This window comes from Athene cunicularia (genome assembly GCF_003259725.1).
Source record: "Athene cunicularia isolate RWA chromosome 4 unlocalized genomic scaffold, athCun1 chr4_part3, whole genome shotgun sequence".
NCBI classification, from domain to species: domain Eukaryota; kingdom Metazoa; phylum Chordata; class Aves; order Strigiformes; family Strigidae; genus Athene; species Athene cunicularia.
In genome coordinates this window covers 21,907,681-21,919,186 of record NW_020799100.1, presented here as the reverse complement: position 1 = coordinate 21,919,186, position 11,506 = coordinate 21,907,681, and the positions used below count along the sequence as shown (strand labels likewise).

The 11,506-nt window shown below is 50.1% G+C and overlaps 1 protein-coding gene across 2 annotated transcripts; it reads left to right on the top strand.

Moving 5' to 3' along the window:
- The first annotated feature begins 1,516 nt into the window (after nucleotides 1-1,516).
- Nucleotides 1,517-11,506, top strand: GPR174 (G protein-coupled receptor 174). 2 transcript variants are annotated; one of them, XM_026848502.1, is made up of 2 exons: nucleotides 1,517-2,546; nucleotides 11,472-11,506. In XM_026848502.1, the coding sequence occupies exons 1-2, from the start codon at nucleotides 1,658-1,660 to the stop codon at nucleotides 11,504-11,506; spliced, it is 924 nt and encodes a 307-aa protein (XP_026704303.1). In that variant the 5' UTR covers nucleotides 1,517-1,657. The 2 variants fall into 2 exon arrangements, with proteins under 2 accessions (XP_026704303.1, XP_026704302.1); XM_026848501.1 differs by lacking the exon at nucleotides 11,472-11,506 and having other exon boundaries at nucleotides 1,517-2,638.

The following is an 11,506-nucleotide window of genomic DNA, read 5'->3' as shown; positions in this document are numbered from 1 at the left end:
CCCCCCTTCATTTCCCTTTATAGATTTTCTGTTTCCACCCAAAGCTACTTCAAAGTTCCGGTACAATCACGCTGGCAAGCGTTGAACATCAGCTCCATTAATAAATGTTCACATTTTAACACCTATACCTCAAAGCACAGGAAAAAAACCACGAGGGATTGCAGCGGGACATAATTTTGCCTTTATAAATGTGCCTTTGGCATCTTGGTGGCTCCCTCGAAACTTTTCCCACTTAGACCTGTAGGTTAATTCTTCACGCTGAAGCAAAAGGGAAACCTGAGAGAGTTTGGACAGAGATCTGAATTTCCTCTACATTCATCAGATCCGGGCTGTATTTTTTTTCAGCCTGACAGGTTCAGATAATATCAGCTGCTTACCCTGCAAAGAATTTTAAAATAGAGTCACCTCGGTAACGGTATCTGGTATTTCCAACAGCCGCAGCAGTCACACGCGCGAGGTGGGCAAAGGCTTGGCTTAGAAAAAGCAGCTGTGAGAAAGTAAAATCGAATATAACGCTGGTGGTTCTGTAGCAAAAAGGGTTTAATAAGTGGGCCAGTCGTCCCTGCTTGCATGTTTTTTATGTTCTGTATATGGAAGATCAGTGAAAAAGTCGGCCCTGGTTCGGTGAAAGCCACTGATGTGGGACTGACACTCTGTGCTGCACCAGTGGAAAACGTTCATTTTGGGGGTACGTGTGTCAGGCTCATTTACATAAGGAGCAGATCTTGTTCTGTCGTCTGCTCGGCCGTGCTGCGGGTGGGAAGTCTCTGAAGGGCTTTCCCAGGAAAACCAGGGGAGCATTAAACTCCCCGAGGGCTGCGTGAGGTGAGAGTATCCCTCTGCTCGCGGCAGGAGGGATGCAGGCACGGAGCTCGCTGGAGCGTCTCTGGGCACGGGGAGACCAAGAGAACCGAGGCGGAGGGAGATTGGGCTGGAAAAGCTGGAGCTGGGAAAGGCACGGCCGCAGAAACCTGGCACCAAGGCCTGTGATGGGGGCGGCTGCTGCTTGGCGGTACAGGATGAGAGGCTGGTTTGAAGCAGCGATTAAACACGTTTTCTATCTATTCCTCAGTGGTTTCGCGTCTCCCTTCACCGGGAGAGACACGGCGCTTGTCAGGCAGACACAGCGTGACCCCCACAGACCTCACTAGCAGTAGGATTCTGCTAGAGAGATGCTCCTACTTGCAGCTTCCCCTCTGGTTTGCCAGCCTCGCGTCTCCCCGCAGCGTTATAACCCACCTTCCTGTCTTTCAGCCACGCGGGTTGTCAAGTTGTCCTGTGTTGACAAAAGCGGCTGAAATGCCACCCAAAAGGTGACACAGAGGTGACGAACCGTCGACTGCTTCGGCACAGGATGATGCATTTCGCGGTGAGGATCCCTCCCCGTCACTCCTGCTGGCGACTCGAGGAAGGTCTGGTGACTTCTGACACCGAGCACGAGCAACGCACGCGAGCAGGACTTTAATTAACTCACCCCATAACGAAGCTCCTCCCCAGAGCGGACACGATGATCTGGTAACCGAAGCCTCACACACGGATGCCAGGGAGGAACATTTTTATTTAAGCACCGACGACCTGAGGACAACCTGGCTGCAGGATGCGAGAGAGGGAGATGTTATCATGCCGGGGCTGAGCGCGGATCTGGAGCTGCACAACCATGACGAACAGCTCGACCTGCACCAACACAGACCTCAAGCCCTACTATGCAATTACGTACACCTTCATCCTCATCCCTGGACTCATAGGAAACATGTTAGCTTTGTGGGTCTTTTATGGGTACATGAAAGAGACTAAAAGGGCCGTAATATTTATGATCAATTTAGCCATTGCCGACTTAGCGCAGGTTTTGTCTTTGCCCCTAAGGATTTTCTACTACTTGACCGGGACGTGGGAATTTGGAGGAGGTCTCTGCATGCTTTGCTTCTACCTGAAGTACGTCAATATGTATGCGAGCATCTACTTCTTGGTTTGCATCAGCGTGAGACGATACTTGTTTCTGATGCACCCGTTCAAATTCAGTGACTGCAAACGCATCTGTGATGTGTACATCAGCATCGCGGGCTGGGTCGTGGTCTGCGTTGGCTGTTTGCCTTTCCCGCTTCTCAGACTTCACCAGGATGCTAAAAACACGTGTTTTGTGGATCTCCCCGTAAAGGAAGTTGACCTTCCCATCTCCATTGCAATGATGACGATAGGTGAATTAGTGGGGTTCGTAACACCCCTACTCATCATCCTGTACTGCTCGTGGAAGACTATCTTATCACTAAAAGAGAAAAACTCTGCTTCACATGACCTCGGAGAGAAAAAAAAGGCTTTAAAGATGATTCTCACCTGTGCTCTGGTATTTCTGATTTGCTTTGGACCGTACCATATCAGCTTTCCGCTAGATTTCTTTGTCAAAACCAAAAAGATTAAAAACGGGTGCGTCCAGAAGGTGATCTCGGTGTTTCACGTGGTAGCTCTGTGCCTTGCCAGCCTGAACTCCTGCGTGGACCCCGTCATCTACTACTTTACTACAGATGAGTTCAGGAGACGCCTTTCCAGGCAGGACTTGCAGGACAGCATTCAGCTCCACAACCTCAGTTACGGGAGGAAGCACTCCAGAGATACGCTCAGGGAGGACACCATGGACTGTTAGCACTGGCCTTCCCCAAGGGTTCGGATGTTCACTGTATTTTGGGGTTTGGCCTGTTTTTATTTTATATTTTTTTTTCCCCCAGGACACCGAGAGCAACAACTCAGCCAAGCTTCTGCTGATTTCAGTGAGGATTGGAGAAAAACAAACAAACAAAACCCCTCAAAACCCAAACCTGACCAAAAATATGTTGATTTAACACTTTGGTTGCGATTTTTCTCTGAATATAAATAACACCGTGTAATTCCCACAGGCCCTGTTTCTAAGCTGGGCAGCCAGGAGCAGTAGCTTTGGCACTAGGGGGACATGGACCCGTGGTGAGATGCTGTGCCCCGTTGTCCCCAGTGGGCCACCACCCGGCCACGTCCCGATCACACACCCTGACTTCAGCAAGAGGCAGCGAAGACTTTGGGGTCTTGCTACGCAGAAAGAATTCGATCCTAAAAATTAGTTGGTGACACAGTATTATATATTTCTGAAGGAAAAGACAATCCAGCAGTGACTAATTTCTACGGTGAGCGCTAAGAGCCTGCCTCAAGCCACGTTGCCCACAGGGCGAGCTGCCTAAGGTGGCCCCAAAAGGACTTGCCATTTAAATAATCAGCCAAGACTCCATTTTGGGGTGTAGCAAACGACATAACCCCAAATCCCAAAGTCATGGAAGGGTCCAGACACTATTCTTCTGCCATCAGTTCCCATTTCTAGCTCGAAAGCCATAAGGCTAGAAGCCACATCGCTGCCTCGGATAAGCTTTAAGCACGGGGCTGTGTTTCGAGGGTATTTATTCAGGCTAGATGTCCATCAAGCCTTTCAGGCCCCTCTTCCCACCAAAGATGGGGCAAATTATTTCCCTTTCCCTGACAACTGACCCTGAGCCATCACATCTCCTCTTCATTAACGGCAGCACAATTAAAAACGCAGTCGGAGGAACCAAACCTTCCTGAAGCGTGGGAACTCACTAGAAGCAGAAGCAAAGGTGCCACCCAACAGGCTGTGTGAGATTTTTAAGAGAGGCTCAAATGTGGATGTATTTCTAATCATAATTTCTTTTAAAATCAAAACAACAGAAGCTTCGGGTGTGACTGGTGTTTCATTTGCACGTTCTCGTAAAATGTATTTTTCTGTGAACATTTGAAACGTTACATGTTGAAATGTAAACACACTGTGACGGTATTAGGTTTTATTTAATGCAAATGTTGTTTTATAGATTTAATTTATGAAAAAAATGCTTATTTTGTAGAAAAAAACCACAATGTGAATCTCAGAGAGTGTTGGGACACAGAAAGACATTTTTTTTTTTCTTTTTAAAAACCCTTCTGTATAATAAACCAAAACTCCACCACTTCATCCCTGCAGGAGTCTGAGCCAGTGTGTCTGTACCTGAGTGTGTCGGCTGAGTAAGCACTGCTAGTTCATGGAAACCACAAAGCACATCGTAATTTGTTCACAGCAATGAAAAAATATTTTTTTTCTTTTATTTCCTGTCGTGTATGATAAAAAAAAAAATCCCTTCAAAATTTTTTTTACATGTCATTCTTGGCCCGCTCTCCCCTCTGTAAGTGCTTGTGCCCCCAGTACACGCTTACAGGGACCAACAAGGGCAGCACTTGGATTGCCAACACCTCTCCCGGTGAAGAACATTTTAGATGCCTTTTCAAAATGATTTGAACCACCTCTTTGCACTGGGGAGAAAAGCAAAAGGCTGGCTTGCAAAGGGACAAAACACGCTGCTGCAAACTGCAGCAGCTCATCCACCCACACCCCACACCCCTCCCCGAGAGGTTTCCCAGCGGGTCATGGATTCCTAAAGCTGAAGGCCAGCACAAGCCCATCACCTTTCTGGCCACTGTCCCCCATCCCTGCCTGCATGGGAGGGAAGCAGGATGGCCCTGTACAACCCCCTAGAGCTACTCTGAGTTTCTGAGGGGAAAAGATGTTACACAAAGTGGTGTCAGAAGTTCAGAAATTGTTCAGCGAGAAAAACCTCAATAAGCCTAATTTTTCCCACCAAAAAAAAAACCAAAAACCAACCCCAAAAAAACCTGTGGGTGCAACACGAGTCGTTTCCCCTGCTGCCACAGCAATACGGTTTATTCATATTAGCATTAACGGTCTGTGTTTACAGGAAGCCGGGTGCAATAGTCGCAGCAGCTCACATGAGCTGAATTCAGAAGAGACCTGCCTGCCCTCGCCACGCTGCGGCACCTCTGCTCCCCGTGGGATTCGGCTGGGCCACGCTCTCCGTCACAGAGGGCTCACAGGCCCTTGGCTGAGGTTGCCACAGACATCTGGAGAACCAAGATATGACTTAGATGAACAGGAGGTGGATTTCCATACCCTGTTGATGGCTGGTCTCGTGGCTCCCGAGCTTGAGCCCCTGAGCAGTCACACACCGGCAGAGAGATGAGATGTTCTGCTGCATTTCTGCCACCCAAGAAAGCCTCAGGGGGGGATGGCACGAAGACCAGTAATGCCCAGCCACGGCAGCAGCACGGAGCAGTTGCTCTTTGATCGCTTTCCTGCCCAGCTTCAAGCTCTGTGCTAGGCAGGATCTGCTTCTTCCCCTGAACTTTGCTCAGCTCTGGCTGCAGTTCTCCCTTAGCCCGTTCAAAGCCAGCAGAAGCTGATATTCCCACAGAAATCTTTTCCCCAAAAAGCCTTTTGAGTAATAAATTGTCCACAGTGTAATAAATTCCCTGTAGGACTGGGAATCTGAATGACAATGTAACACCCAAAACATCCCCTTTATTCTCCCTGCAGTATTTCCTCTGGTTGCTCAAGCAGCACCTCTCCCCTGAGAGGGTTGTTCTTGCCGAGGAGCAAAGCACCGAGGGCTCTGCCAACAGCCTCGCCAGGCCGGCTTTGTGCTGAAGTCACAAGTGGCTTTTTGACACAAAGGGAGTCGGGTTTAACTGTGCCAGGGCAAAGGAAAAGGTAGCGTGGCCACCGCACAGACCCAGGGGAGGTGTTGAGGGATGCTCGGGGACCTTAAGCTGTTCAGAAGCAGCACCAAGGTGGGGTTTTTGGGGGAAGTCTTATTTATCCATGAACAAGGTGAAGGGGGATGACAGAGTTCTGGGTGGAAGCAGAGCTCTCGGCGTGCTGCTCAAGGGCTCAGCCCCCCGTTTCCATTGCCTCCCACACAGCCGCGCGCCGCCAAACCCACGCGCTGCGGAAAGTGCAACAGCTGCAAGGCGATTTCATCACACCCCGGCGCCGCTTCTACCAGCTTCCTTTGTGTCACTGACATCAAGAGAAGAGACATGACAGGGGGTTTTGTTGTTTGTTTTTTGGTTGGTTTTTTGGGGTTTTTTTTTGCACATCAAGACTTAAAACTGTACTTGCAAGCGAAGGCTGCTACGGAAGTGGGAAAGCACGTGCCTGCCCCTCTTGTCATTGTCCTCTTTACACCTTCACAGGACGGTGGTGTTGAGCCAGATCAGGGACCACGGAAAGGGCTTGCTCGCTGCCGATGGTGGGCTTGGGGAGAGGGATGAAACACCGGGCTGCGGGCAGCAATCCCGCCTGGGCCCACCCGTCCTCAGCTGCTGGTTGTGGGGCTTCCTGCAGCTGCACTGAGAGCATCGTTCTCCAGAGCCACGAAAAGCTCTTTTCTAACCTTCTGGACCAACACAGACCTGAACCCACCAATAACCGTTAAGCCCAGTGGCAACAAATTCCCTATTTTATTTCTGTGGACGTTGCTCGGAAACGTATCGCTGCTGCTTTGAGCCGGCCACCTGACAGCATCTCGCTGTGTCCCTTCCTCTCGCACCACGAGGCAGCGGTTCCCTTTTCACCCTCCGCAGGGCTTGTGTCTCAGCAGAGGTGAGGTCTCACCCGTGCCCTGGATCCCCCTGGCCACCTCCTGTCCCCGTGGCTGCCGCCGTGCCGATGGCCCTGACACGGGTCCTCCAGCGTTTCCAGTGTCCTCTTCATCTCCTCTGCCATCACCAGCTACTGCCCATGAGCCAGCCAGGTAACAAGATCTTTCAGTGGAAAAAGCTCCTCTTACCTAAGCAGAGTTCTCCTTCCCTCTTACACTTCTTTTCTCAGCACTGGATTTTATTTGCTATTTTGTCATCTGGCTGCTCAACGTCCTGAGAAGATTCCCCATCTCTCTGCAGTTGGTGTTAAATTTTTGCTGCTCCGGTTAAGGCTGCATCAGCAGCGAACTTCAACACTTCTTCCTTCACTGTTTACTTCCCTTTTCATTTTTTCTGTTAGAGGCTAAAAATTAGTACCGTCCTCAGTGTCACCAAAACAGCTCGTTGGCCACGAAAGCACACAGAGCATCGAGAGCAGCGTGCCTGGACACCACAGCTCAGGCCTCGGTAACAAAAAATAAAGCGACACAGATACAAGCTAACACCATCCAGTACAAAAACAACAACACAAAAGATAAAATCATGTCAGAGATGGTTTAATCTGACAAAAAGAAGAGAAAAGCTGAAGCTGTCCAGACAGTGCCTGGCTCACGCCGCCAGGTAAGTCAGGGCAGAGGAGCTCCAGCATTTGAGCTCTGTGTAAATGTGATCTATATGATACACGTTAGTGGCCAAAAGATCTGATTTTGAAAAAAAGATCCAGTGATTTAAAGCCATCAAGAATAATAGTAACAAAAAACTAGAACACTTCTGCAACAGCCGCTTCGGTACCACCACTCGCTGCTGTAACGAGTTTGTTGGGACCAGCAACTACCATCAGATTAACTTGTTTCACTCACCCTTCTCTCTAACGGGGCGATCGGCACTTCAGAATTTAGCTGCATGGGCAACACTGCTGCAATAAATAGAGGGAGACTTTGTGAATTTCTCAAAATTAAAAGAAAAATACACCACAAAGGAAAACATTTCAGAAACTCAGGTGAAAACATGACATTCCAGTTGAAACAAGCGGTCAGAGGTACAGGGATCTTTTTGCTTCTCATCAGTTCTTTCCTCCAGTGTTTCTTTAAGATTTTCTGCTCTGTTAAAGACTCAACTAGAGTCTCTCCATACGGACAAGTTACCCCCAAACCTTCTTCTTTTTCTCACATCTTTTACATCGTTCCTTATCTCCCCAGAGTGAACTCCATGCAAAGACATCATTAATTCCCATGAAAACACTGACCTTCCCAGAAGAAAACAGGGATGGACACCATCGTATTTTTTGGATTCAGGATTGTTAGCCATCTTCTCTTCCTCAGAAACCTGGAGCCAACAGGAGGAGAAGCCTGATCTGGGGTCAGGCGCATCCACCTGATACCCTAAGGGCTGGATTTAATGTAGGATGGGGGTTTCTAACCATTCAGCATCGCCTGAATCTCTCTGTGAGGAGTGTACCCTGCTCCTAAAAGATGGGGAAGGGATAAGGCTGTCACTACCCCATCCTTTAAGTATAGTCCTTGCCTAAGAAGGGAGGAAAATGCTTAAAATTCCTCCATTATTTAAGAGGGGATTTGAATCCCTGTTTCCCCTGTTAGGGAAGAGCCAAAGGTCAAAGCAGAGGGAGAAAAAAAGAAAAGATCACAGCCCAGTAGGCTGCTCCTGGGTACCGGGAACAGACACGAGCATGACTTTTGGTGGTTAGTGCCATCTCCTCAGAGGGGAAGACCTGGGTGCTTGTTCCTGCTTCCAGCTCTATTTCTGTATCTTACGTCAAACCAAGACGGGACGCACGCCGTGAACATCACCAGCTGCTGGCGGGGCTTAGCTGGGGGGTTTGGTGGCCCCTAGTGCTCTGTTTTATGGGCTCTCCATCCTGTCCCTGTGTGGGGGATGGCTGAGCAACGGCTACCTCTAAGAAAGCAAGTCCAGCAACATGCCCAGATGTCCTCTGAGCCTGTTTCGGCATGAGTTAGACCTCAGAAAAAATCCTCAGTTCCGGGCATACGCCCAGGTGCCAACATGAAGTTAAAGGAGGGGAAAAGTGAAGGCTCTTGGGAGGTTAGTGACCTCCATGGTCAGCAAGAGGCTGAGCGACGATTGTCAAGATTATAATTTTGGACGCCAGTCTGCTTAAGTTTCCTTCCACCTCCGCTTTTTTTCCCCCTAAACCTAGAATTCAGAGAAGAAAAAAAAAAAAAACCCCAACCCAAAAAAACAGAACCAGCAAAAGTAGGATGAACAGAAGTGTGAGAATTAACAAACCTCTACCCCATCTCCCTAGCCATTCTCCGAGTGGGCTCAGCAGTGATGCAAGAAGGGAATATCTTGGGGTTCCAGCCAAGCAGAGGTCATGGCTTTTACCAGCCACAGCGTGCAGCTGCCAGCCAGCCGCTCCAAACACCCCACGCGCAGCTTCACCTCCCTGCTTCCCCTCCCAGGAGCCCCAAGGGAAAAACTCTGTTTTAAAGATTTTAAGCCACCCAAACTCTTGTCTTGGCCGACTAGCAACTCTAATCTGCTGTCAGACTGTTTATCAGTCCTATGATTCGGGGCCATTATCTCGCACAAATGCCACTATTACATGACACAGTTGATATTTAAAGAAACGGTAATTCTTTGTGGTCACACAGAGGTCTGCGTAGCTAGAGAGAAAGTTCCCAGTGACCAGTGTAAAACAGAAGCTAAAACTCACACAGCTTTGAGTTTCTAGTTTAATAAGAGGTTTCTTGTTTAAGTGAATTAACGCCGACCATCAAAGCCCCACATCCCAGCCTGTTCCCGTCGGTTAACAATCTGTAAAACCCAGAGCAGCACCCTCGCAAACCCAAACCCAACAGCAGCACCACTGCCCATGCCGGCGTGGTGCTCTTCCTCTGAGTTTCTTCACCCAAAAGTTTCTCTCTCTAGGCTCGTTTGCCCCAACTGACCCAGCCCAGGCACCCCCATGGGACATCAAACCCCCCCGTGCCATCTAGCTCAAAAGCTCCTGGGCTGCTTCCTCGTTCAGTGGGATCTTCTACAGCAGCCACGGGCTGGGGACACGGCCACGTTCTCCCTGTGGGGCAGCAAAAGAGGTATTTACCCTCCAGCCCCCCACTATATTATTAACTTAAAGAAAGCCACAGGCTATGACAAGCTCTAGGGGAGCTGGTCATGGGACCTTGGAAATATTGCTATGAATTCCAGGAAATCTCTTAAAAAAACCTCAAGCATTTCCCTTTTACTTCAGGGCCAGAAGCACCAGGCTGCACTTCTGCTCATCACGTGGGGGGATGCAACCACCGGAGCTGCCACGGATGGGTTGGCGTGGGGCAAATCATCCCCCTACTCACCGGGATACAAGACAGCCCTGAACAACTGCTTCGCTTCCCGTGGGGGCACGACCCTTCGCATGTAATGTGGGCAACACCAGAATCATCTGGGCTGGAAAAGCCCAACCATGACCCTCCCCCTGACCCTTCCCAGCTCCCCCAGACCCCTCAGCGCTGGCTCTTCAACCCCTCCAGGGATCCCGGGGACTCCCCCCTGCCCTGGGCAGCCCATTCCAACGCCCAACAGCCCCTTCTGCACAGAAATCCTTCCTCAGAGCCAGCCTGACCCTGCCCTGGGCAGCTTGAGGCCATTCCCTCGGGGCCTGGCGCTGGCTCCTTGGCTCCAGAGACTCATCCCCCCTCTCTGCCCCCTCCTGGCAGGGAGTTGCCGAGGGCCAGGAGGTCTCCCCTCAGCCTCCTCTTCTCCAGACTGAACCCCCCCAGTTCCCCCAGCCGCTCCCCAGCAGACCTGCGCTCCAGACCCAAATGCTGCAGAGTGCTTGTTTTTAAGGTCTTCTCCCATTACCCAGGAGCTCTTTGGCAGTTGATCAAACCCCACAAGTTCAGCAGAAGAGAAGATTGTTTCTGGAAACCAAAATCACTTTGGAGATGCACCTGCCCCGCAAGCAGCTCCTCCAGCACCCAACAGCACGGCCCTAAAGCCAACGTGACACCAAACTGGTCAGATATTTAGGAGTTGAAAACAAACAAAACACCTGACTGTAAACTAGAGAAGTAAGTGGGCTGAATAGGGCACATGAGCGCTGAACTAAACGCAGAGGAAATCCCTGATTTAAGCCCCACTGATGACTGTTACCCATGGGTTTTGCCCTCAGCTGTCTGTTGCACTAAAGAGCATCCATGCGCTTCTGAAGCTTGCTCAGAATCGTATTCAGCCACTGGAAGGTAATCTTATGCTGGCTCAAGGCCAGGCCAAAAACCAACGCTGGGCCAAAACACGTGCAGGCTCCCCACAGCTGGGCGCTGAGCCCTTGGGGTTGGCAGTTAACATTTGTAAGGGCCTCGTGAGCGTGAGTGTGCCTCCATTCGCATCAAAGAAAGTTAAGTAGCCCTTGGTAGAAATACCCAGATGGGGGACCACAACACTGTCTGCTCAAAGGCAAAAGGATGAATGCAAATGCCACGCCGCAAGGCTGAGATATTCTGGTTTTGAACGGCACGTCCACGCTCCTCGGGGCAAGAGCCACAACCAGCACCACCTCTTCGATGTGGGATGGTGCACGAGAGCAATGGGGCAAACCAGGTCCCCACTGACCACCTCCCCTATGAGGGGGTGATGCTTTTCTGTAGGAGATGGGCCCAGCCTCAGAGCACCGACCCCAACTCACCCGCACATCAGCCTGCAGTTGTTGGTCCCAGCTCTGGAGCGAGGACCCATCTTTTTTTTTTTTTTTGTAGCACTGGTGGCTTTTTGGCTAGCAGTTTTTGTTTGGGCAGGGGGGAGTCCCCGGGATCCCTGGAGGGGTTGAAGAGTCGGGCTGAGCCAGCGCTGAGGGATCTGGGGGAGTTGGGAACGGTCAGGAGGAGGGTCAGGGTTGGGCTGGAGGAGCTGCAAGGGCTTTTCCAACCCAGATGACTCTGGGATTCTGTTTTTTTTTAAACAAAATGTAAATGAAAACACAGAAGAGAAAGAAAATAAAATGATGCTGAGAAAGCAAAGAGTTTTGTAG